At 37.6% G+C, this 25,132-nt stretch overlaps 1 protein-coding gene and 2 pseudogenes across 1 annotated transcript; 2 read left to right on the top strand and 1 right to left on the bottom strand.

Annotated features, from left to right (window-relative positions):
• The first annotated feature begins 3,734 nt into the window (after nucleotides 1–3,734).
• On the top strand, nucleotides 3,735–4,820 carry LOC145502127 (uncharacterized; annotated as a pseudogene).
• A 4,266-nt stretch (nucleotides 4,821–9,086) lies between these two features.
• LOC145502126 (uncharacterized) lies at nucleotides 9,087–10,835 on the bottom strand. Its single transcript, XM_081481405.1, has one exon. The coding sequence runs from the start codon at nucleotides 10,833–10,835 to the stop codon at nucleotides 9,087–9,089; it is 1,749 nt and encodes a 582-aa protein (XP_081337531.1).
• A 2,717-nt stretch (nucleotides 10,836–13,552) lies between these two features.
• LOC145460544 (uncharacterized) lies at nucleotides 13,553–14,485 on the top strand (annotated as a pseudogene).
• The last annotated feature ends 10,647 nt before the right edge of the window (nucleotides 14,486–25,132 follow it).

The following is a 25,132-nucleotide window of genomic DNA, read 5'->3' as shown; positions in this document are numbered from 1 at the left end:
CGGACTCATTTGTCATTAAATCAACCCCAGACAGTACAGTGATCGCCACCGGGCTTATTTCCAGTATTATTTGTATGACTGAGCTCTCAAATAAGCCAAAAGTAGCCTGTCCACGACTTAAAAGGCTTTACTGGGTTATTTCCTCTCGATTTATACCTAATTAACTTTGTAATATTTTCAGACCATTACGCGATGTAAATTTCACAATAAACCTCACGCAAGCAGCGGAGTTTATCGGTAGATTTTGTCACATATTTCACGGTTATTCAAACAAAAACTTACATATTCCACATATCAACATTGTCCAAATCCATTCGCGATAAAAACGACGGTGAAAAAGCGTTGATCTCTCTCAAAAGTCGTTTTCTTGTACCTCGAAACAACTTTTCGCCATACATTTCCTTCTAGCGACTAGCAATGTTTGCCCCCTGACGATCCCAGAGTTCTTCGCGCAAACACGGGTATCCGATTACTGGCAACTCATTCATTCAAGTCAAACGTATCATTCCTTAAACTCTTCAGTTCATCACATGAATTTCTTTTGATCAGTATTCTTAATTGATGTAAAGTTATGTAGTTGATCTTATGTTTGTTTTTCTTAAATAAAAAAAAAGGATGAAAACGACTAATTATTAAATATTGATTCCTATTACCAATCATCCCCAGAGACCCAGGGGCTACTAGCCAGGACGAAGCGATAATTTCGGGCTGAACTTTGCTTCAAGAGCTGAAGAGCCCCTTGGAACTTATTCTTACCGAACTAGTTCCAGAAGGGGTCGAATTCCATCCCACTGATTGGTCAAAAAAATATTTTTCTGGCCAATCAGCGAGGAGGTCCAGCCGGGTAACTCTATGGCGTTCTTACACGAAGTGGTTTTCTTCATCGATTGACCTGCTTGGCCCGTTCAACGTTAAGATTGTAGTCGAGAGTTTCAAAAAAAAAAAAAAACATTTAACAAAGCCGAGGAAATCGCAAGCTATAACATGGGGGCTAGGAAGCAATACTCTTCCATCATATTTTCTCAGTGGATTTATGGAAGGTATATCGTAAATGTTTATAGCTAATGTACGCGATTTCTACAATGTTATATTTGGTTGCGGGGAAAGCTAGTCGAGTGCATAAGCTTACCCATTATTTCTCCTCGATCGTTGAACAACTTCTGAAACTTTCCACAATGTGCAAATCACCGTTGCACAGGCCGCGCAACTATGTCGACCGAACATGGGAACCATCGGCTAATTACTGCTACTTACAGTGAACGCACCTTCTTGCTACAGCGCCAAACCAAAATGCAACTTTAGATCGTCTTCTGTACGATGGATCCACAGTGTGAGGTTGATTGTTGCAGATTGTATGGGTTTGTTTTTTTGGATAAGTGAAGGAAATGAAATATTGTTGGGGAAAATTCCCCTAATGATGATTATGCAGTAGTATATTATTATGAGGGCCTAAAATAATTTTTACCTGAATTTCATTCTGAACAACAACAGTGATAGATCATAGCTGGAGACTATAGCTAGAGATAGATCAAAGCTAGAGATTTTAGAGTTGTTGGGGAATTTATGCCTAACACTCTTGACAGCCATATTGCTAAGGGATTTTTGGTTTGGCGTGATAATTATTAATAAACTATTTTGAATCTACTGTAACACAATTAAATATATTAATTCCTGTTAAGAGTAATATGTTAATTCCAGTTAATAATTTATGTTTCTCTTTTCCTTTCAATGTGCTTGTTGGGGAACCAGGTAGTAAGTATCATTATTTTTACTTAATTTTGATTCACTGCATGAATATGTTTTGAATGAGTCTTTACATTAAGTTACCAGGTGGTCTTGTGTTTCTTTTTCTTTAATAAAATTCTTCAAGGGAGGAAAATATTTTATGTGAATTCAAAAGTATTCTGAATCTGAAATAACAAAAGAAAATACTAATTCCTGTTAAAAATAAAATATAAATAAATATTTGAATTTCATGTTTTCAATTTTATTGTCAACCAAACAAACTTGTTGGATCAACCCTATTATTACTGCTAAGATTCTACTGAAATTCTCCTTCAGTAGTGAGGGGCAGATGATTCGGATTTCTTTTGAACCAGTCTACTTCATGTAAAGTTACCTAGAGGTCCTGTGTTTCTTTTCCTTTACAAAACGTCCTTGTAACTTATAAGGAAGAAAATAGTATCTTTAAATTTTAAATAAAATATCCATTCCTTTTATTAATCGATTTTCATCTTTTCAATTTTATTGCCAATGTTGTGGAACAAATTAGTTCGTAAGTATCATTCTTTTGACTTTTCAATTCATTGCTTCAATTTCTTTTGAACCAATCTATTTAACAACCTAAAGTTGCCTAGAGTAGTGTTTCTTTCTCTGTAATAGATTTCTTAAAACAGAGAAAAATGTTATATCTCAAATAAAGAACTTTGGGACTTGAAATATTAAAATTACAGTTGTTTGATGTTTCGATGTTTTGAACATCATTTTCAAGGTAAAAGTGAAAATATTCCGAGGTTAGGGAGGAAAATATTTTCTGTGAATTTAAAAGTATTCTGATTCTGAAATAACAAAAGAAAATACTAATTCCTGTTAGAAATAAAGTATAAATAAATATTTGAATTTCATCTTTTCCATTTTATTGTCAACCAAGCAAACTTGTTGGATCAACGCTACCATTACTGCTAAGATTCTACTGAAATTCTCCTTCAGTAGTAAGGGGCGGATGATTCGCACCCCTTTGGTGGGCAACCATTTACATAAAGTGGGCAGCTAGAACACGATGACGTTACAAAGCATGATAAGTTGCCACTTATGGGAAACTTCGTAATTTACGCGGAACATGTCTGGGCAAGTAAGTAAGCTTCGATATCAACTAAACACGAAATGTATCTATATTTTCAACCAAAAAAGGCAGCCAAAAAGGCCATAAAGGCCATAAGGGCCATAAGGGACACTTTTCAGTTCTGCATGTGTTTTCTCCGGGAGCTCTTGTGGTCTCTCGGGGTTCTCGTGTTGATCACTGTCTACTTGACAGATTAGGAAACTATTGCTGGTTTTCAAAATAAAAGCTCGCTCGAGCTCTATCTAGCCAAGTCATTCATTGCAATTCACTTGCTAGAAAAAAAATTCTTGAGCTTTGGTTTATTCGAAACATTATAAATCGTGTGGAAAAAGGCTTTTTTCGAATGTGAACGATCTGCAGACTGCTTTGAACGCTTGTTGGACTTTTCGAGAATGTTGATCGAAATAAAAGCATACACCATGACGAAAGATTGGCGCGTATTTTATATAGTACTAGTCTGAGTTTTCTATTTATTTTTCTACAAAACCATTTGCCCTGTTTTATTAATAGGGCCTTCAAACTCTTCTTCAGTACTGAGCGGTTACCGTCAACAGTTCAAGCTAGTTCAGTTTTTCGCTCTTAGACTCGTACTACACAAAACAAAAATACCTTGAGCTAACTATATTTTATCATTCAATTAATACAGTTACATGTACAATATAGGCCGAGAAATTTCGGAGATTTGATTGGTTGATAGTATCACTATTTCCACAATAGTGGTATAACAGCAAAAGATTGATGGTATAACAAGGTTGCCATGACGACACTAAGCACATTATGTTTTGCATTTGTTTTAAAAAAAAATGGCGGCAAGATTCTCGGAAATTTCCGGATAGGAAATACAAAAGCTTGCCGAGAAGCAGTGGACAAAAATACAGTCAAAACCACTAACATGTGGATGAATGTTTGGAAGTCGTTGGCAGAGAGCAATGGTCTCAATGATGACATTGTCAAAAACGAAGCTAAAGAACTTGACGAATGTCTCTCGCGATTTTTTGCCAAAATTTACAAAAGCGATGGCTCCGACTATGAGCCGGAAAATCTAAGGGTTATGTTAGCTATCCAAGCAAAATGATAGCAAAATATCCATAGCAAAGGATTGAGAATTTGTCAAGTGCAGACAGATCCTGGAGGGAAAAGCAAGTCAGAGCTCTTTGCGAAAAAGGCCACGGAAAACGACCAAATACAACAGAAGCACTTACCGTCCAAGATGAAGAGCAGCTATAGAAAAATCGTGTACTTGGCAAACAAACTCCAAAGTCACTCCTTTATACTCCGTGGTATCAGCTCGCCCTTCGTTTTGGTCTTTATGGTGAAGAAGAAGAAATGCAACCGTTTTATCTCGCCATTATTGAAAATCCGAAATCCGAAGTGTGGTACAAAAAACAGAGGATGGGTGTCAATAAGATCGACACCTTCATAAAAAAAATTGCCTTGGAAGCGGAATTGGACGTAGACAGAAGAAAGTTAATCAAACATTCAGTAAGAAAAGCGCTTGTGAAGAAGCTGAACGCCTAGAATCAGCCAAGAAGTGCTATCATCGGTGTAACAGGCCACACAAGCGAGCATTTACTGGCAGACTATGAGGAAGGTGACGAAGCAGAAAAGCGACAGATTTCACCCATCATCAGCTCTCCTGTCTGCCAACAGGTTCAGAATTCCCGCCCAGTTCTTTCCAGTTTGCCCATTCAGCACAATCATACTGCAGCAACTCCCAACCAAATAGTAGTTCATCAGTTTCATAGCTGTCAGGTGACGATAAATTACGGAGCTGGTGTTGGCGTTTTTCAACAAAGCAGCAACTAAACACTGGAAGAAGCTTACCCGTGATTTCAAAATTACTTTCATTGAGCTATTTCATGCTGCTTGCCTTGAATGGTTTGAACTGGTTTCACATGAAGACTGTTAATCAAAATTTTTTTCATTGACCTAAAAAGATTGTTACGAATGCAAATGCCTGTGTTTGTTTTTTCAACTGTAACGAAATAAAGATCTCTTGTGCGTTATCGAAAATTTCTCGGCTTCTATTATAAATAAATAATAGCATAACCTGTACGTGGTATTGTGCAATAATACCAGCTCGTAATGTTTCAAAATTTTCCAAATACCAGTCGCCGCTTCGCGGCTCGTGGTATTTTGGACAATTTTGAAATATCAGTTGCGGTATTATTGCCAAATACCACTACAAGTCATGCTATTACCTATACCTACCATGAAAACTCTGTTTGTTCAAATACAATAGAGCTTTCCATTGCCTCTTCGTTATTGCAAAATAATCTCCCTGGGGTCATTAACGCCTAAAATTATGCCAATAAACAAAACCAAGAAAATGAACAAACTAATGTTTTTCAAAGACTTTTATTGCAGTCAACTAATCTTTTACTATTTACAACTCTCAGAGCTCTAACTTGTCAAGTGATCATTACAAAGTCTTACAGTTTGTTCTTTCCATAGGGTCACGATCCGGTACATTGAACTGTACTTTGTACTCAGAGCCTTATCGATAACTCTGTTTACACTGGCTGTAAAGTCATTAGTCGTTTGTTTCAATGTAACTTCGAGGTAGCATAGATAGTCTTACATCGTATAGTAAGCTCCTAATTTATCAGTTCTGAGTGTCCTCCAGCTGTTTTGGGAACCCGCTGCGCTCTAAATAGTCTGTTAAGTAGAAACTTTCGGTTGTTCACCACTAGTTCCATAGCCTCTTTCCAGTTGAAACCCTCAGCATCATCAAACTGTTGTTTTGTGTCCATTATTTCTCTGAAGATGTGGTCTTTCTTGAAATCGTGCATCCATGTTAAATATTCTAACAAAACTTTCCTTAACTCTTTTCTGTATACAGGCAGCATGGCATTTTGAGCTTTTATGAGTGCTATTTCTTGTGAGTCTCCGCTGCATTTGTATTCTTGTACTAACTCATCATATTCTTGTACTAAGTCATCCAATTGTGTGCTATGTCGATTCATCGCTTTGTTCAGAATGTGTGACCAAGTGTGCTTCATACCGTTCATTTGCTTTTCTTCTCCCTCTTCTCCAGAAGATGACTGCTCGCTTAGAGAGCTCTCTTCATCTTCAATACTTTATTGGGAACTTTGCATCTCTGATTCCTAGTCATATTCCACTTCCTGACCTTGTAAGTTTTGAACATAAAATCTCGAACTTGAATTCATGATAGTTCACCCTTTACATCCTTCAACTGGCGAGTAAATTACTTTTGCAATAACTTCACGCCATTTATAACTGAGAAGCGACACAGTTGTAGGACTGAACAATGTCTAAATCCGTGATATTATGCCATCTGACCAACTTGAAACACCTTGCGTGCAGATTTCACATGTGCCACGCACATGTATATAATTGTGTGTCACTGATCGAAAATTGAAAATTGTCCCGATGGTCCTGATGGTCCCGATTGTTCTGGAAAAGTCCTGATGATCCCAAGAAAGTCCTGAAAAGGTCCTGATTGTCCTGAATGATTTTGATGCATTTTAAGGAACGGGGACTTTTCCAGGACAATCAGGACGTTTCCGGGACTTTCTCGGGTCGGGACTTTTCCAGAACAATTAGGACAATCGGAACCATCGGGACAATTTTCAATTTTCAATCGGCGGCACACAATTATTGGCAAAACAGGGCAAATGGTTTTATAGAAAAATACAAATAGAAAACTCATACAAGTACTATATAAAATACGCGCTAATCTTTCGTCACGGTGTATGGTTTTATTTCGATCAACATTATCGAAAAGTTCAACAAGCGTTCAAAGCAGTCTGCAGATCGTTCACGCTCAAAAAAATCCTTTTTCACACAATTTATAATGTTTTGAATAAACCAAAGCTCGAGAATATTTTTTTTCTAGCAAGTGAATTGCAATGAATGACTTGGCTAGATGGAGCTTGAGCGTGCTTTTATTTTGAAGACCAGCAATAGTTTCCTAATCTGTCAAGTAGACTATGATCAAAGCGAGACCCACGAGAGATCACAAGAGTTCCCGGAGAAAACACAGAACTGAAAAGTGGTCCTTATGGCCCTTATGACCTTTTTGGTTGAAAATATAGAGACATTTCGTGTTTAGTTGATATCGACGCTTACTTACTTGTCCAGATATGTTCTGCGAAAACACAGAACTAAAAAAGTGGCATTTATGGCGTTTATGGCGTTTTTGGCTGTCTTTTTTGATTGAAAATATAGATAAATTTCGTGTTTAGTTGATATCAAAGCTTACCTACTTGCCCAGACATGTTCCACATAAATTAAGAAGTTTCCCACACGTGCCAACTTATCATGCTTTGCAACTTCATCGTGGTCTGGCTGCCCACTTTATGGAAATGGTTGCCCACCAAAGGGATGCGAATCATGTGCCCTTCACTACTTCCTTACCCCTTAGGCTTTGCATGCTTAATGTTATTGTCAATGTTACATGTAGGGAACAAATATACGCTAAGTATCTTTTACTTCCTTCTTAATTTCCAGTTGCTTGGTGGCCTTCTGTTCCGTACTTTTTTTATTTATTTATCACAAGGAACAGAGTATAAATCTTTTAATAGCTATTTTTCCCCTTTTCCTTACTAAAGTTTGCTTTTATAGATAAATTTTCCTCTAGTTAGTTTCTTAAAGGAATAGAATATCTTTCAGTGAAAAACAAGTTTTAATCTGAAATGACACATTAAAATATTAATTCCTATTAACAAAACATTTACTCTTGTTGATAATTAATTTTCATCTTTTCCTTTCTGCTGGGGAACAAATCAGGTTGTAAGTATCATTTATATTTACTTTTTAATTAATCCCATCAATTTAGTTTGAATCAGTCCACTAGATGGAAAGTTGTGGTTCTTTTTCTTTACTAAATTTCTGAAAAGGAAGAACAGATTAACTTTGAAATGGAGAAAATTTTATCTTTCAATAAAAATATATTAAGTTAGGAAATATCTTTCAATTGAAAACAACCGTGAAATGAATAATGAATCTCAAATAGTATAATTAAAGTACTTTTCAATTCATAACATCAATTTCTTTTGAACCAATCTACTTAATGTAAAGTTACTTATAAATTTCTTGAAAGGAAGAAAATATTATCAGTCAATTAAAAACTATAATTGTGATTCTGAAATAGCACAATAAAATATTAACTCCTGTTAACCACAAAATATTAATTCCTTTTTCCTTTCATCTTTTCCATTTTGTTGTTGATGTTGGGGAACAAATCAGGGAGTAAGTATCACATTTTTTACTTTTCAGTTTATCACATCAATTTCCTTTGAACCAATCTACTAGGTCTTGTGTTTTTCTTCTTTAATGAATTCCTTAAAAGGCAAAATATTATCTTTCGGTTATAAACTATTTTGAATCTGAAGTAACACAATAAAATATATTAATTTCCATTAAGAATAAAATGGTAATTTCAGTTAATGATTTGTTTTCCTCTTTTCATGTGTTTGTTGGGGAACAAATCAGCTCGTAAGTATCATTCTTTTCACTTTTCAATTCATCACATCAATTTCCTCTGAACCAATCTACTTAAGGTGGCTCAAAAACATGTCCCGTAATTTTAGCTTTAAGTACTTGTATTTCAAAAACAACATGGCGAAACCCTTTTTTATTATCAAATTTTGATAAATAGGATAAGATACAACCTTCGGCAAAGTTTAAAAGAAATTTTTACATGAGGTCGGGTTCAGAGCCACCCTAAATTTCGAAAAATTTTTAAATATAAGTACTTAAAACTAACCTTAGAGGTGTTTCAGCAGGTCATAAAATCGCTATGGTAACATGTAGTGTCATGAAAATAATGACAACATGTTCTCCAGTAACTGGGCAGGTTTTTGATACCACGACTGTAGCATCAACTGGTGAAGAGTGTTTATAATAACCCATAAAAATCTACGTCTTCGCAAGTTCTGGAAACTGTTTTGAGCCACTTTAATGTAAAGTTGCCCAGGCATCTTGTGTTTCATTTCTAATAAATTTTCTTATATTAGGAAGAAAATATTGTGTTACAATTAAACACTATTTTGAATCTGAAATAACACAATAAAATATTCATTTTGAATCTGAAATAACACAGTAAAATATTCATTCGTATTAGCAGTAAATTACCATTAATTCCTGTTGATAATTGATTTCATCTTTTCTATTTTATCACTGATTTTTCGGAACAAATCAGGCCGTGAGTATCATTCTTATTACTTTTTACCTCTTTGCATTAAATTCTTCTGGACCAATACACATAATGTAGACTTATCTAGTGTTCTTGTATTTCTTTTTCTTTAATTGCCTCTGGTGGTATATTGTCACATCCTGCAGCTTTCCCGTTTTTTAACTTCTTTATAGCATTCTTGATTTCAATACGTGTGATACGACCTGTCCTGATGTTAAGTTCGTTATTTGGCTCCACCTCTGGCGGGTAGAGCGGCTCTTCATGGTTAAGCGCTTTTTGAAAGTGCTCCCTCCAGCGTTGCATCTCCTCCTCTGCTGACCTGAGCAACACGCCTGCCTCGTTTCTCACTGGCTTACATGTATTCTGGAACCTCCCACTTAACTTTCTGGTGATTCCGTACAAAGTCCTTGCATCACCTCTCTTTCCAGCCTCCTCAGCTCTTTCAGCTTCTGATTCCACATACACCCTCCTGTCTCTCCTGCACCTCCTCTTCACCTCCCTATTAAGCTCTTGGTACCTTTTGTTTGCATCTCTCTTCTGCATTCTCGTTCTGGCCATGTTCATGGTGTTTTTTGCCACCTTTCGCTGCTCGATTACCTCCCAAGTCTCCTTGCTGATCGACTCCTTCCTGTTAACCTTTGCCCTACCCAGCACCTGCTCGCAGGTCTCCACGTAACCTTGCTCAATAAGCGTCCATTCATCATCCACTGGCAGCTCCTCCTCCTCCATCAACTGCTGCAGACCCTCAAATCTGTTGTGCAGCGCTAGCTTGAATGCGTTCCTAACCTCCAAGTCTTTCAAATTGCTGACCTCGAAACGCACTCGGCCAATTTCCGCTTTTCTCACTTTGGCAATCTTTAGCCTGACTTTTGCCATCAACAGATGGTGGTCCGACCCAATGTCTGCCCCACGCCACACACGAACGTTCTGCATTGAGCTCCTCCATCTCCTGCTAAATGCCAGGTTGTCGGTCTGGTTCACAATAACACCGTCAGAAGACCTCCATGTCCGCTTGTGACACTCCTTTTGGGGGAACAGCGTTCCACCGATTACCAGCTCATTTGCTTGACAGAAGTCCGCCCACCTCTCACCATTTTCATTCATCGCAGCTCTTGCCCCATGTTTACCCATCACCTCCTCTCTGCCTGTATTGTCCATACCCACCTTAGTATTCATATCTCCCATGACGATCTTCACATCTCTGCATGGCACCTGCTCCAAAACCATCTGTAGCTGGTCGTAGAAATCGTCCTTTGCCACCTCTGTTGCCTCATTTGTTGGGGCATAGCATTGCAAGATGTTGACCAGCTGCCACCTTGAGTTGAACCTGGCTCTGATTATCCTCTCAGACACCGGTTCCCATTCCAGCAGGCATTGTGCAGTTTCTTTAGACAGAATGAAGCCAACTCCTCTCTCTTGATTTTCACCTTCATCCATTCCTGAGTACAGCACAGTTTCTCCTGTAGCTATCCTCAACTTCCTACAAGAGCTCCATCTCATTTCACTTACTCCCAGAATACTAATACCATATCTTTGCATCTCTTTGATCACCTGAGGACACTTACCAGTCTCAAACAATGTCCTTACATTCCATTGCCCGATCTTCACACACGCTTTTGGCGACAGCAATTTCATCGGCGGTTTATGCGTCATTCTCTGCTTCGCACGTTGCTCCAACCGGGTGTTAGCATCTTGTACCCCTGCTTCCCGATAGGGCGCAGTGGTAATTCTAGTTTCAGTTTCTGTAATATGTTTCTTTTTCCGGGAGCGGGTTATCGGCCCGCCGCCCAACCCCCAGCCTGGAGGACGAGGGGCTTTTCTTCGTCTGGCCATCATATTTTCTCAGTGGATTTATGGAAGGTATATCGTAAATTTTTATAGCTAATGTACGCGATTTCTACACTGTTGTATTTGGTTGCGGGGAAAGCTAGTCGAGTGCATAAGCTTACCCATTATTTCTCCTTGATTGTTGAACAACTTCTGAAACTTTCCACGATGTGCAAATCACCGTTGCACAGGCCACGCAACTATGTCGACCGAACGTTGGAACCATCGGCTAATCACTGCTAATTACAGTGGACACACCTTCTTGCTATCGTGCCAAACCAAAATACAACTTTAGTTCGTCTTCTGTACGATGGATCCACAGTGTGAGGTCGATTGTTGCAGATTTTATGGGTTTTTTTTTGGGTAAGCGAAGGAAATGAAATATTGTTGGGGAAAATTCCCCTAATGATGATTATGCAGTAGTATATTATTATGGTGGCCTAAAATAAGTTTTACCTGAATTTCATTCTGAACGACAACAGCGATAGATCATAGCTAGAGATTATAGAGTTGTTGGGGAATTTACACCTAACACTCTTGACAACCATATTGCTAAGGGATTTTTGGTTTGGCGTGATAATAATTATTAATAAACTATTTTGAATCTCCTGTAACACAATTGAATATATTAATTCCTGTTAAGAATAATATGTTAATTCGAGTTAATAATTTATGTTTCTCTTTTCTTTTCAATGTGCTTGTTGGGGAACCAGGTTGTAAGTATCATTATTTTTACTTAATTTTGATTCACTGCATGAATATGTTTTGAATGAGTCTTTACATTAAGTTACCAGGTGGTCTTGTGTTTCTTTTTCTTTAATAAAATTCTTCAAGGGAGGAAAATATTTTATGTGAATTCAAAAGTATTCTGAATCTGAAATAACAAGAGAAAATACTAATTCCTGTTAGAAATAAAATAAAAATAAATGTTTGAATTTCATCTTTTCCATTTTACTGTCAACCAAACAAACTTGTTGGATCAACCCTATTATTACTGCTAAGATTCTACTGAAATTCTCCATCAGTAGTAAGGGGCAGATGATTCGGATTTCTTTTGAACCAGTCTACTTAATGTAAAGTTACTTAGAAGTCCTGTGTTTCTTTTCCTTTATAAAACTTCCATATAACTTATAAGGAAAAAAATAATATCTTTAAATTTTAAATAAAATATTCATTCCTTTTATTAATCGATTTTCATCTTTTCAATTTTATTGCCAATGTTGTGGAACAAATAAGTTCGTAAGTATCATTCTTTTGACTTTTCAATTCATTGCTTCAATTTCTTTTGAACCAATCTATTTAACAACCTAAAGTTGCCTAGAGTAGTGTTTCTTTCTCTGTAAAAGATTTCTTAAAACAAAGAAAAAATGTTATATTTCAAGTAAAGAACTTCGGGACTTGAAGTATTAAAATTACAGTTGTTTGATGTTTCGATGTTTTGAACATCATTTTCAAGGTAAAAGTGAAAATATTCCGAGGTTAGGGAGGAAAATATTTTCTGTGAATTTAAAAGTATTCTGAATCTGAAATAGCAAAAGAAAATACTAATTCCTGTTAGAAATAAAGTATAAATAAATATTTGAATTTCATCTTTTCCATTTTATTGTCAACCAAGCAAACTTGTTGGATCAACCCTACCATTACTGATGAGATTCTACTGAAATTCTCCTTCAGTAGTAAGGGGCGGATGATTCGCACCCCTTTGGTGGGCAACCATTTACATAAAGTGGGCAGCTAGAACACGATAGCATTACAAAGCATGATAAGTTGGCACTCATGGGGAACTTCTTAATTTATACGGAACATGTCTGGGCAGGTAAGTAAGCTTCAATATCAACGAAACACGAAATTGATCTATATTTTCAACCACAAAAGGCAGCCAAAAATGCCATAAAGGCCATAAGGGCCATAAGGACCACTTTTCAGTTCTGTGTTTTCTCCGGAAGCTCTTGTGGTCTCTCGTGGGTCTTGCTTTGATCATGGTCTTCTTGACAGATTAGGAAACTATTGCTGGTTTTCAAAATAAAAGCGTGCTCGAGCTCCATCTAGGCAAGTCATTCATTGCTATTCACTTGCTAGAAAAAAAACTGCTCGAGCTTTGGTTTATTCGCCACGTTATAAATCGTGTGGAAAAAGGCTTTTTTTAATGTGAACGATCTGCAGACTGCTTTGAATGCTTGTTGAACATTTCGAGAATGTTGATCGAAATAAAAGCATACACCATGACGAAAGATTAGCGCGTATTTTATATAGTACTTGTATGAGTTTTCTATTTGTATTTTTCTACAAAACCATTTGCCCTGTTTTATTAATAGGGCCTTCAAACTCTTTTCTGCAGTACTGAGCGGTAACCGTCAACAGTTCAAACTAGTTCGGTTTTTCGCTCTTAGACTCGTACTACACGAAACAAAAATACCCTGAGCTAACTATATTTTATCATTCAATTAATACAGTTACAATATAAGCCGAGAAATTTCGGAGATCTGATTGGTTGATAGTATCACTATTTCCACGTAATAGTGGTATAACAGCAAAAAGATTGATGGTATAACAAGGTTGCCATGACAACACTAAACACATTACGTTTTGCTTTTGTTTTAAAAAAAATGGCGGCAAGATCAATAGAAATTTCCGGAGAGGAAATACAAAAGCTTGCCGGAAAGCAGTAAACAAAAATACAGTCAAAACTACTAACACGTGGATGAGTGTTTGGATGTCGTGGGCAGAAAGGAATGGTCTCAACGATGACGTTGTCAAAAACGAAGCTAAAGAACTTGACGAATGTCTCTCGGGAGTTTTTGCTAAAATTCACAAAAGCGATGGCTCCGACTATGAGGCGGACAGTCTAAGGGTTATGTTAGCTACCGGTATCCAAACAAAATGATAGCAAAATATCCACAGCGAAGGATCGAGAATTCGTCAAGTGCAGACAGGTCCTGGAGGGAAAAGCAAGTCAGAGTTCTTTGCGAAAAAGGCCACGGAAAACGACCAAATACAACAGAAGCACTTACCGTCCAAGATGAAGAGCAGCTATAGAAAAATTGTGTACTTGGCGAACAAACTCCAAAGTCACTCCTTTATACTCTGTGGTATCAGCTCACCCTTCATTTTGGTCTTCGTGTTGAAGAAGAAGAAATGCGAAACAGTGTCCCTTTTTATCTCGCCATTGAAAATCCGAAATCCGAAGTGTGGTACAAGAAACAGAGGATGGGTGTCAATAAGATCGACACCTTCATAAAAAAATATGGCCTTGGAAGCGGAATTGGACGTAGACGGAAGAAAGTTAATTAAACGTTCGGTAAGAAAAGCGCTTGTGAAGAAGCTGAAGGCCCCAAATCAACCAAGAAGTGCTATCATCGGTGTAACAGGCCACACAAGCGAGCATTTACTAGCAGACTATGAGGAAGGTGACGAAGCAGAAAAGCGACAGATTTCATCCATCATCAGCTCTCCTGTCTGCCAACAGGTTCAGAATTCCTGTCCAGTTCTTTCCAGTTGGCCCATTCAGCACAATCATACTGCAGCAACTCCCTGCCAAATAGTAGTTCATCACTTTCATAGCTGTCAGGTGACGATAAATTACGGAGCTGGTGTTGGCGTTTTTCAACAAAGCAGCAACTAAACACTGGGAGAAGCTTACCCGTATCTTATCTTAATTTGTGGCTTCGTAAAAACCTTGATTTGAAAATTACTTTCATTGAACTATTTCATGCTGCTTGCCTTGAATGGCTTGAACTGGTTTCACAAAAAGACTGTCAATTAATATTTTTTTATTAACCTAAAAAGATTGTTACGAATGCAAATGCCTTTCCAGATTGATAATGAAGAAGTTCCTTACACAGACAGATTTACCTATCTCGGCAGCATCATCAGTAGAGATGGAGGAACTGACCTGGACATTCAGAGCCGTCTCAACAAGGCCAGAAACTCGCTCAGCATGATGAATAAGGTATAGCGCTCCTCCACTTACAGTATTCGTACCAAGCTGAATCTCTATCACAGCTGCGTCCTCACAACTCTCCTGTATGGTCCAGAATGTTGGCGCTTAACGGAGAAGGATTTATCAAAACTCTCTACATTTCAGACCAAGAGCCTTCGGCGTATCCTAGGCATCTTTTGGCCTAATGCCATCTCAAATAATGATCTCTTTGAACGGTGTGGAACTGAACCAATGGCTACCATCCTGATGAGGAGACGTTGGAGGTGGATTGGCCACGTCGCTCGCCAAGAAGCCTCAATTGCGAAAACTGCTTTGCATTGGACGCCAGAAGGAAAACGCAAGAGGGGCCGCCCTAAGATCACATGGCGGCGGACGGTGGAGAAGGAAATCAAGGAGATGAGGAAGACCTGGGAAGGCATCAAGTCTATGGCAAGGGACCGACAGATGTGGAGGGAACATATTGCTGCCCTACATGCTACTTAGGCGTAAAGGGCATGAGTGAGTGACTGACTTCCATAGCCTCTTTCAAGTTGAAACCCTCAGCATCATCAAAGTGTTGTTTTGTGTCCATTATTTCTTTGAAGATGTGGTCTTTCTTGAAATCGTGCATCCATGTTAAATATTCTAACAAAACTTTCCTTAACTCTTTTCTGTATACAGGCAGCATGGCATTTTGAGCTTTTATGAGTGCTATTTCTTGTGAGTCTCCGCTGCATTTGTATTCTTGTACTAACTCATCATATTCTTGTACTAAGTCATCCAATTGTGTGCTATGTCGATTCATCGCTTTGTTCAGAATATGTGACCAAGTGTGCTTCCTACCGTTCATTTGCTTTTCTTCTCCCTCTTCTTCAGAAGATGACTGCTCGCTTAGAGAGCTCTCTTCATCTTCAATACTTTATTGGGAACTTTGCATCTCTGATTCCTAGTCATATTCCACTTCCTGACCTTGTAAGTTTTGAACATAAAATCTCGAACTTGAATTCATGATAGTTCACCCTTTACATCCTTCAACTGGCGAGTAAATTACTTTTGCAATAACTTCACGCCATTTATAACTGAGAAGCGACACAGTTGTAGGACTGAACAATGTCTAAATCCGTGATATTATGCCATCTGACCAACTTGAAACACCTTGCGTGCAGATTTCACATGTGCCACGCACATGTATATAATTGTGTGTCACTGATCGAAAATTGAAAATTGTCCCGATGGTCCTGATGGTCCCGATTGTTCTGGAAAAGTCCTGATGATCCCAAGAAAGTCCTGGAAAGGTCCTGATTGTCCTGAATGATTTTGATGCATTTTAAGGAACGGGGACTTTTGCAGGACAATCAGGACCTTTCTGGGACTTTCTCGGGACCAGAACAATTAGGACAATCGGAACCATCGGGACAATTTTCAATTTTCAATCGGCGACACACAATTATTAGCAAAACAGGGCGAATGGTTTTGTAGAAAAATTGGGAAATTAAACGAGACTTACCTGTAAGTTGAAGTTTGATTGAGATTCTATCACATGACATCAGAAGACGAGATATCACATGAGATAGCACGGCGCTTGCGCAAGTCATAATTAAAAGCCACATACCGGGTGCATCAAAAGACAGTATGCAGGCTGGAAAAAGCCAAACTAGAAAAAGGCAGGCAACAAAGTTGCCTAAGAGAGGGTGGGTGTGATAGTGGCGGGCATGTGATATGTCGCCTTCTGATGTCATGTGATAGAATCTCAATCAAACTTCAACTTACAGGTAAGTCTCGTTTAATTTCCCAATTCTATCACATGACCAGAAGGCAGAGATCCCATGAGACTTTAAAGCGTTGATGTACCCATACAACATGCACTCAAACAGGAGGCATGAAATACACCCAAAAGCAAGAGATCGAGCATAAGCAATGATAAATGTGTTTGTAGCTTATGGTCTAACAGTTACAAAATAAGCGCAAATAGTACATGTGATATTCAAGGAACATTGCGAGGTTTTCACTGGTCAAGAATAGCGGAAGCTAGACTGTTTCCAGGTTTATTATAGTATTTGCGGAAGGTCTCGGCAGACTTACAGCCGGCCTTAGCCATGATCTCATGGACAGGGACATCCTTTTCGTTTGCTTTAGAATCGGATGCTGACCTAGTGCTATGTGCTGTGAACACCTTGGTGTCAATCCCGCAAAGTCTAAGAGTTTCCTTAGTCCACCTTGAGATCGTGTCCCTAGATACAGGCCTATGGGGTCTAACATAACTAATAAACAATTTTGTTTCGTTTTTACGCAAGTCCTTGGTCTTTTTGATATATGCTTTGAGACAAGCCAAAGGGCAAATTGAACTGTCTGGCTCATAGGCAGCAATGTCAATCCTCGTATATGGGCTTCTGGGAGTACTGGTCTTGATATGCTCAGCGACGTCAAAGGAATAATTATCCTCTTCCATGGTAAGATGCTTTAGATCTAAGTAGTGTATCGATTGCCCTCGTTGGCTCGAAACTAATAAAATCAGCATAAGTACCTTGTGCGTTAATTCCTTTAAAGACAATTTTTCATTAGGGTATAAGGAAGATAAATGTTTCAAAACCACTGAAACATCCCAAATTTTGTCATATTTAGGTTTGGGTCTACGCGATTCAAATACCCCTTTCATAAAACGTGTAACAAGATGATGGCTACCAAAGCTTGTCCCCCCGTCTATCATAACAATGGTAGATAATGCAGAGCGAGCAGTATTAAGGGTAGAGTAGCTAAGCCCTTGATTAAAAAGCCCCGAGAGAAATTGAAGGGTGTCGCTCAGTGGTGGTGAATAACAATTAATTTGTCTTTCACGACAAAATGCCATCCATTGTTTTTGAGTGCCTTTCCTCCAAGCTGCCATGAGAATGTCGGTAACCTCCTCTGGAAAGTTGTAACGGCTGAAGGATCCCCTGACACAGGACATACCATCAGATGAAGATTCCTGTGTAGGGGATGTGGGCCGCTGCGGGAGGGGTGCTGCAGAAGATCTCCCATGCTCCGAAGTGTGGCATACACAGGTTTCAATAGTTTGGTATATATGCGCGGAGCACTAGCTAGGCCATTAGGTAAACAGGTATATTTCTAGAAAACACTGTCAAAACAGAACTTTAAGTATCTCTGGTGAGATGGGTGGATAGGAACGGTATAATACACGTCCTTTAAGTCCACCGAAGCCATAAAACAACCTGGCCTTATCATGTTTACAGCGGCCTCTAGTGTATCCATTTTAAAATGATGGTAAGCTATAAATTCGTTAAACGCTTTGAGATTGAGAATGGTAGGGTGTGTGCCATCTTTCTTCGGTCGTAAAAATATTGTGGGGATAAATTTCTCTGTTTCCTGTGCCACCGGGATAATGACCCCTTTAGCAAGAAGTTTGGCAATTTCAGCTTTGACAATGGAATGCTGATGAGCGTTAAATACACTAGGTGTCATATTACGTCATGCCACGTGCTCCCATCGGGCCTCGGGAGCTCGAGGCGGAACTGGAGCTATCCGCCATATTGTTCGCTCGTGTTGTCATGTTTTCAGCCGTTGCGTTATTAAATAAAGAACTTACAAGACAATATTGTGACACTAGGTCTGCCATAAAGTTGCGTGGGTGCAACATTGTTTTTAAATTCAATTTTAACTCCAGTAACAATCTAAAGAATAGAAGGGTCAGTCGTTATGGCTTCCCACTGCGGCCAAAACTTTTTGAGCTCTCCAGCGTGGAAACTTGTTTGCGAATTTATCAAGTTATGTACAATGTCAATAGACAAAGATGTGAGTTCTGCGTGACATACCTCAGACACCTTCACTGGCGCTGGTTCGTTTCGCCGTCCTTTTTCTTTCTCGGCGGCTTTGAGAAGCGGCTTTTGCCTAAAAAATCAGAGGATTTTTCTCTATGGTAGGGCTGAAATCTTCGCTGGCTCGAGCCATATGCTGAGCGCCCAACGTATTTATCACCACGGGAAGTCCCGGAATGTTGGGGGCGAACCTTTTTCGTCAACTTATTGGCCTCTGTGATATCCTTCGCGAGCTTTGACAAATCTCCAAACAGGTACTCTGAGGTGCCCTCCACAGTGGACAGGTTGCAGAGGGCTGCATCGTCTTTATGCATCTCTTTCTTCATGGCCGGGCATCGGGAGTGATTCACCTCATGGTTGTATTGAAGTGCCATTGCAACAGCATCGGTCAACAAAGTGATCAGTTCTTTGTCTTGGCTGTATCTTCCTAGCGCCAAATCGGCGGCCTTTGTCATGGCTGTAATAGCGCCGATAAGAGTGTTTTGCCCTTTTTGCGATCTTACATCTTGAGCTTTCATAGTAGTCGAAAGCTGGCTCCAGATTGAGGGGTTCACTTTCGGTGTTCGCAAGGCCTTGACATTCTCAGGACGAGGATATTTTTCAAGTTTGGCCTTGAGCTTCTCGTCCCCCATCTTTTCTGACAAAAGATTATTAAAAATAGCCGCCAGACCTTCGCGAAGGGGCGGAGAAGTCTTCTCACTTACTGTTAAGTCCTGCGCGCGTTCCTTCAAGAGGTCGTCGCCCGGCATAGCCTCGTTACTATCATCTTTGCCCGCAGAGGCGAGGAGCGCAGATAAATCTGCATCCATGTCCGCAGTTTTGTCGGGCCCGTCACCAGAAGCGGTTTCACCGTCCTCATCGGGTTCGTCCTGCCCGTCCAGGAGCACTGAGCTCACATTCTCGTTTAAGTTGGTCAGCTGGCTCAGAACCGGAGCCAAGGCAGCTTTGAAAATATCCGCGAAAGCGGTAGCTGAAGGCATATTCTGGGCGCCAATGTCCGTTGACGTTTCAGGGCCGCGCTCGTCAGTTGTGTTGTCTTCTGAGTTGGGACCGGGCATAATCCCACTGAGTTATTGGCACCCAACTACGTTAGGGCCTTAGCTGGACTAAGATCTGAAGCTAACTACGTTAACCTCGCCAGCAATGCGTGTCAATAGGTTTTTAGCGTAGAAAAACCAAGCTCCAAGAAATTGTGTGACTTACCGCGATAAGCGCAAATTGTGCAATGACTTGCGTAAGCGCCGTGCTATCTCATGGGATCTCTGCCTTCTGGTCATGTGATAGAATACAAATATAAAACTCATACAAGTACTATATAAAATACGCGCTAATCTTTCGTCACGGTGTATGGTTTTATTTTGATCAACATTATCGAAAAGTTCAACAAGCGCTCAAAGCAGACTGCAGATCGTTCACGTTCAAAAAAAAAAATCCTTTTTCACACAATTGATAATGTTTTGAATAAGCCAAAGCTTGAGAAGATTTTTTTTCTAGCAAGTGAATTGCAATGAATGACTTGGCTAGATGGAGTTTGAGCGTGCTTTTATTTTGAAGACCAGCAATAGTTTCCTAATCTGTCAAGTAGACTATGATCAAAGCGAGACCCACGAGAGATCACAAGAGTTCCCGGAGAAAACACAGAACTGAAAAGTGGTCCTTATGGCCCTTATGACCTTTTTGGTTGAAAATATAGAGACATTTCGTGTTTAGTTGATATCGACGCTTACTTACTTGTCCAGATATGTTCTGCGAAAACACAGAACTAAAAAAGTGGCATTTATGGCGTTTATGGCGTTTTTGGCTGTCTTTTTTGATTGAAAATATAGATAAATTTCGTGTTTAGTTGATGTCGAAGCTTACCTACTTGCCCAGACGTGTTCCACATAAATTAAGAAGTTTCCCACACGTGCCATAAGGGCTATGTAACATGGGAACTTTCCAAACAACTAAATGAATATTGCTGCAGACTTCAGGGCACCTAATGAACACTGAACTTAATTAATTTTAATCAGTCCTTCAGGCATTTCGTTGTTTAAAGTCTGAATCAAGTAATGCTTTTTACCTTAAATTAAAAGCTATTTTGAAACTGAAATAACACAATAAAATAATTCTTAATTCCTATTTGCATCAAAATATAAATTCCTATTAACAATAAAATATAAATTCCTGTTTCTAATTGAGTTTTCAATTCACCACATGAATTTCTTTTGAATCAATCTATCTGACCAAAAGTTACCCGGTGGTCTTGTGTTTTTTTGCCTGTAATAAATATCTTAACAGGAACCAATCTATTTAGTGCAAAGTTACTTTAAATGGTCTTGTTTTTCTTTTTCTGTAATTAAGTTCTTGAAAGAATGAAAACATCAACTTTCAATTAATTTAACGACTTGTTTAAATTTGAAGTAATACAATAAAACATTAATCCATATTAACAATAAAATAGTAATTTTAATTATTTTAATAAGTGATTTTCATTTTTTCCATTTTATATTCAATGCTGGGGAACAAACCAGGTCGTAAGTATCATTTTTTTTTACTTTTTAATTTATCACAACAATTTCCTTTAAACTAATTCACTTAATGTAGAGTTACCTAGTGGTCTTTTGTTTCTATATTCTTTATCTTTTTCTCTGTATTTGCGATGTGCAACGGTTTTGCCTTTTCTACTTTTCTACCCTTTTGAATAAATGTTACAATGCCTGTTAACAATATTCCCGATAATGAAAGCCAAGGTGCCATATTTATTATTTTCTCGAGTTTGTATACTTCATGCTTGTTGTAATTTTTTTTCCTTCTGTGTAGTGAAGCCTAAAAGCTTTAGCATATAATGTATTTCTGTAATTAGGATTGAGTTTAAGTGCTAGTCGTGTGTGTGTGCACGCATTACTTTTAGTACTAGTATTACATGTGGTAGTGTGCTCGTAAATTATCTTTTTTGGTTTGTGCTATAAAGAGGTGAAAAACACATTGCAAGCAGTATACTATTAAGTATTGTGTTAGCATCAATTTCGTAAGAAAGAAGGTTAAATGAAAATGTTGTTACTAATGATAGAAATCAAATTGTCCATTAGTTTGTTGGTGTTTGTACTGTAAATAGTTTCAGCAGGATTTTGTTGTATGTTAACAAATAAATAGAATAAAAAAATCTGATAATTTTTTTTGTATGGAAGAAAATATTGTGTTTTCATTAAAACCCATTGTGAACCTGAAATAACAAAATAAAATGTTTGTTTCTACCAGTATACCAATAAATCAATGTGGTAATTTATTTTCTTTTTTTCCATTTTTATCATCAATGTTGGGGAACAAACTAGGTTGTAAGTATCATTCCTTTTACATTCTAGTTCATCACTTCAATTTCGTTAGCACCAATGTACTTAATGTAAAGTTATGAAGTGGTCCTAGTGGTTACCTAGTGGTTTTTCTTTCTCTTTACTAAATTTCTTAAATTGAAGATAATCTTATCTGTGAATCAAAAACTACTCTGAATCTAAAGTAACACAATAAAATATTAGTTCATGTTAACAATAAAATAGGAATTCCTTTTAACGATTGATGTTCCTTTTTTCCATTTTATTGTTGATGTTGGGGAACAAATTAGCTGGTACGTATTACTCTTTAAATTTTTCAATTCATTACTGACATCAGTTTCGTTTGAACCAATGTACTTAATGTAAAGTTACCTAGAGGTCTTGTGTCTCTTTGCCTTTAATAAATTTCCTTATAAAAAGGATGAAAATATTATCTTTCAATGAAAAACTAATTTGAATTTTGAATAACACAACAAAATATCATGCTGTTAACAATAAAATACTAGCCCCTGTTGATAATTATTTTTTATCTTTTCCTTTCCATGTGTTTGTTGGGGAACAAATCAGTTTGTAAGTATCATTCGTTTTACATGTTATTTCATGTCATAAATTGCTCTTAAACCAGTTTACTTAATGTAGAGTTACCTAGTTGTCTTGCGTTTTGTTTCTTTACCACATTCCTTAAGAGGAAGAGAATATTATCTTTTAGTAAAAAGCTCTTTTTATATAGAATATTAATTTCTATTAACAATATAATTACATTGCTCAAGTAATATCCTCTGCAGAGGCTAAGAAAGAATCAGAAAAACTTACGCACAAATTGAGAGACATCTCGTCACAAATGTTCCTTCCACACACTGGAAAAAAAAACACTGTTTAAAAACTGTAAAAGTGTCACTACAAAAGATTTTTTGCTAAAATACTGGCCTCATCAGTCGTACACCATATTGGATTGCGTAAATTTATTCATATAAGCAGCCATGAAACGTAATTACTTCATAAACACAGTCACAGAATATCCGTCATGCTCTGTTATGGAAACAAATGATGAAACATAGTGCAAATGAACATGAAAGGTTAAATATCCAGTTAGCTATTTACGAAAGTGGCTGAGGAGTTGAACTAGGGTCTACTAAGAAACAACTCCAACTTAGTGATCAGAGTGGGTCTTGAACCCGTCACCTCTGGATTTCAAGTCCAGCACCCTAACCACTCAGCCATGCTGCTTTGTCCTGTTATAATAGAAGTATGGCTTTCAGCTCTTGCTTTCTTGTTTTGTTTCTTTCTTCTAACTAGCAATACTAAAAGCATCGCATGGTAAAGTACAAATTATGTAGTAGAAACTGCAATAGTTGAAATTTGTCACTTTTGACTTTTTTGCCCCCAATTTGCTCTGTGATGTGACAAAAAACATCAGGACTATCATGAATAAGTTCTATTATAATGTGTGAGTCGTATCCAACACTGCTTACACAGAAGTTGTACCCATTTTGGTTACTTTTTTTTGAGCCACTTTAATGTAAAGTTGCCCAGGCATCCTGTGTTCATTTTTAATAAATCTTCTCTTAAGGAAGAAAGTATTGTGCTACAATTAAAAACTATTTTGAATCTGAAATAACACAATAAAATATTCATTTTGAATCTGAAATAACACAGTAAAATATTCATTCTTATTAGCAGTAAACTATTAATTCCTGTTGATAATTGATTTCATCTTTTCTTTTTTATCACTGATTTTTGGGAACAAATCAGGCAGTAAGTATCATTCTTATTACTTTTTACCTCTTTGCATTAAATTCTTCTGGACCAATACACACACTGTAGACTTATCTAGTGATCTTGTATTTCTTTTTCTTTAATAATTTCTTAAAAGGAAGGAAATTTTATCTTTCAATTAAAAATTGTTTTGATTCTGAAATAGCAAAATAAAATATCAATTCCTGTCAACAATAAGATATTAATTCCAGCTGGTAATAATTTTAATTTTTTCCAATAAATCGAATTGCCCTTGAAGGAGACAGAATGGTCTTTTCACTTTAAGATTTCTTGTGCATTTTAAAGTGACAAACCGTTTATTTGAACTGACTTTAGGTATCGTAAGGGCTATGTAGCATGGGAACTTTCCAAACAACTAAATGAATATTGCTGCAGACTTCAGGGCACCTAATGAACACCGAACTTAATTAATTTTAATCAGTCCTTCAGGCATTTCGTTGTTTAAAGTCTCAATCAAGTAATTCTTTTTACCTTAAATTAAAAGCTATTTTGAAACTGAAATAACACGTACAATAAAATAATTCCTAATTCCTATTTACAACAAGATATGAATTCCTATTAACAATAAAATATAAATTCCTGTTTCTAATTGATTTTCATATCTTCTATCTTATTGTCGATGTTGGGGAACAAATCAGATCGTAAGTATCTTTCGTTTTGCGTTTCAATTCATCACATGAATTTCTTTTGAATCAATGTATCTGACCAAAAGTTACCCAGTGGTCTTGGGTTTTTTGCCTTCAATAAATTTCATGTATCGCTCTCCCATATCAGTGTTAACCGTATGTTGTGACTTAATTTCTTGCTAAGCCACAGCAATGAAAAGGAGGTGAGAGGAAGAAAATCTCTCACCTTCCCAATACTTGTGTTTGTCACATGTTGTACATGGGTTATAATAGTTATAACAGGATTATGGGTTAAATTAAATAAATAGTTAAATATCTTAATTGAACACTCCCCCAATTGGGCTTTTAAGGGCTGTTGGAAGCAAATGATGAAAAAATAGTGCAAATGAACATAAAAGGTTAAATACCCAGTTAACTATTAACGAACGTGACCGAGGAGTTGAACTTGGATCTACTAAGAAACAACTCAAACTTAGTGGTCAGAGTGGGTCTTAAACCCTCGACCTCTTGATTTCAAGTCCAGTACCCTAACTACTCAGCCATGCTGCTTTATCCTGTTACAATAGAAGTATGGCTATCAGCTCTTGCTTTCTTGCTTTGTTTCTTTCTTCTAACTAGCAATACTAAAAGCATCGCATGGTAGTGTACAAATTATGTACTAGAGACTGCAATAGTTGAAATTTGTCACGTTTGACTTATTTGCCCCCAGTTTGCACTGATGTGAAAACAAACATCAGGACTATCATGAAAAAGGTCTATTATAATGTGTGAGTCGTATCCAACACTGCCTGCACAGAAATTGTACGCATTTCGGTTACTTTTATTTACTCTAAACATCAATTCGCCTGGTTTTATTGTC

This window comes from Orbicella franksi, chromosome 11 (genome assembly GCF_964199315.1).
Source record: "Orbicella franksi chromosome 11, jaOrbFran1.1, whole genome shotgun sequence".
Classification (NCBI taxonomy): domain Eukaryota; kingdom Metazoa; phylum Cnidaria; class Anthozoa; order Scleractinia; family Merulinidae; genus Orbicella; species Orbicella franksi.
The sequence above is the reverse complement of the archived record's forward strand: the minus strand, read 5'-3'. Positions and strand labels throughout refer to the sequence as shown.

Bases quoted from the DNA above. Each gene is read 5' to 3' on its own strand.
- LOC145502126 (XM_081481405.1), bottom strand. From the start codon at position 10,835: ATGGCCAGACGAAGAAAAGCCCCTCGTCCTCCAGGCTGGGGGTTGGGC.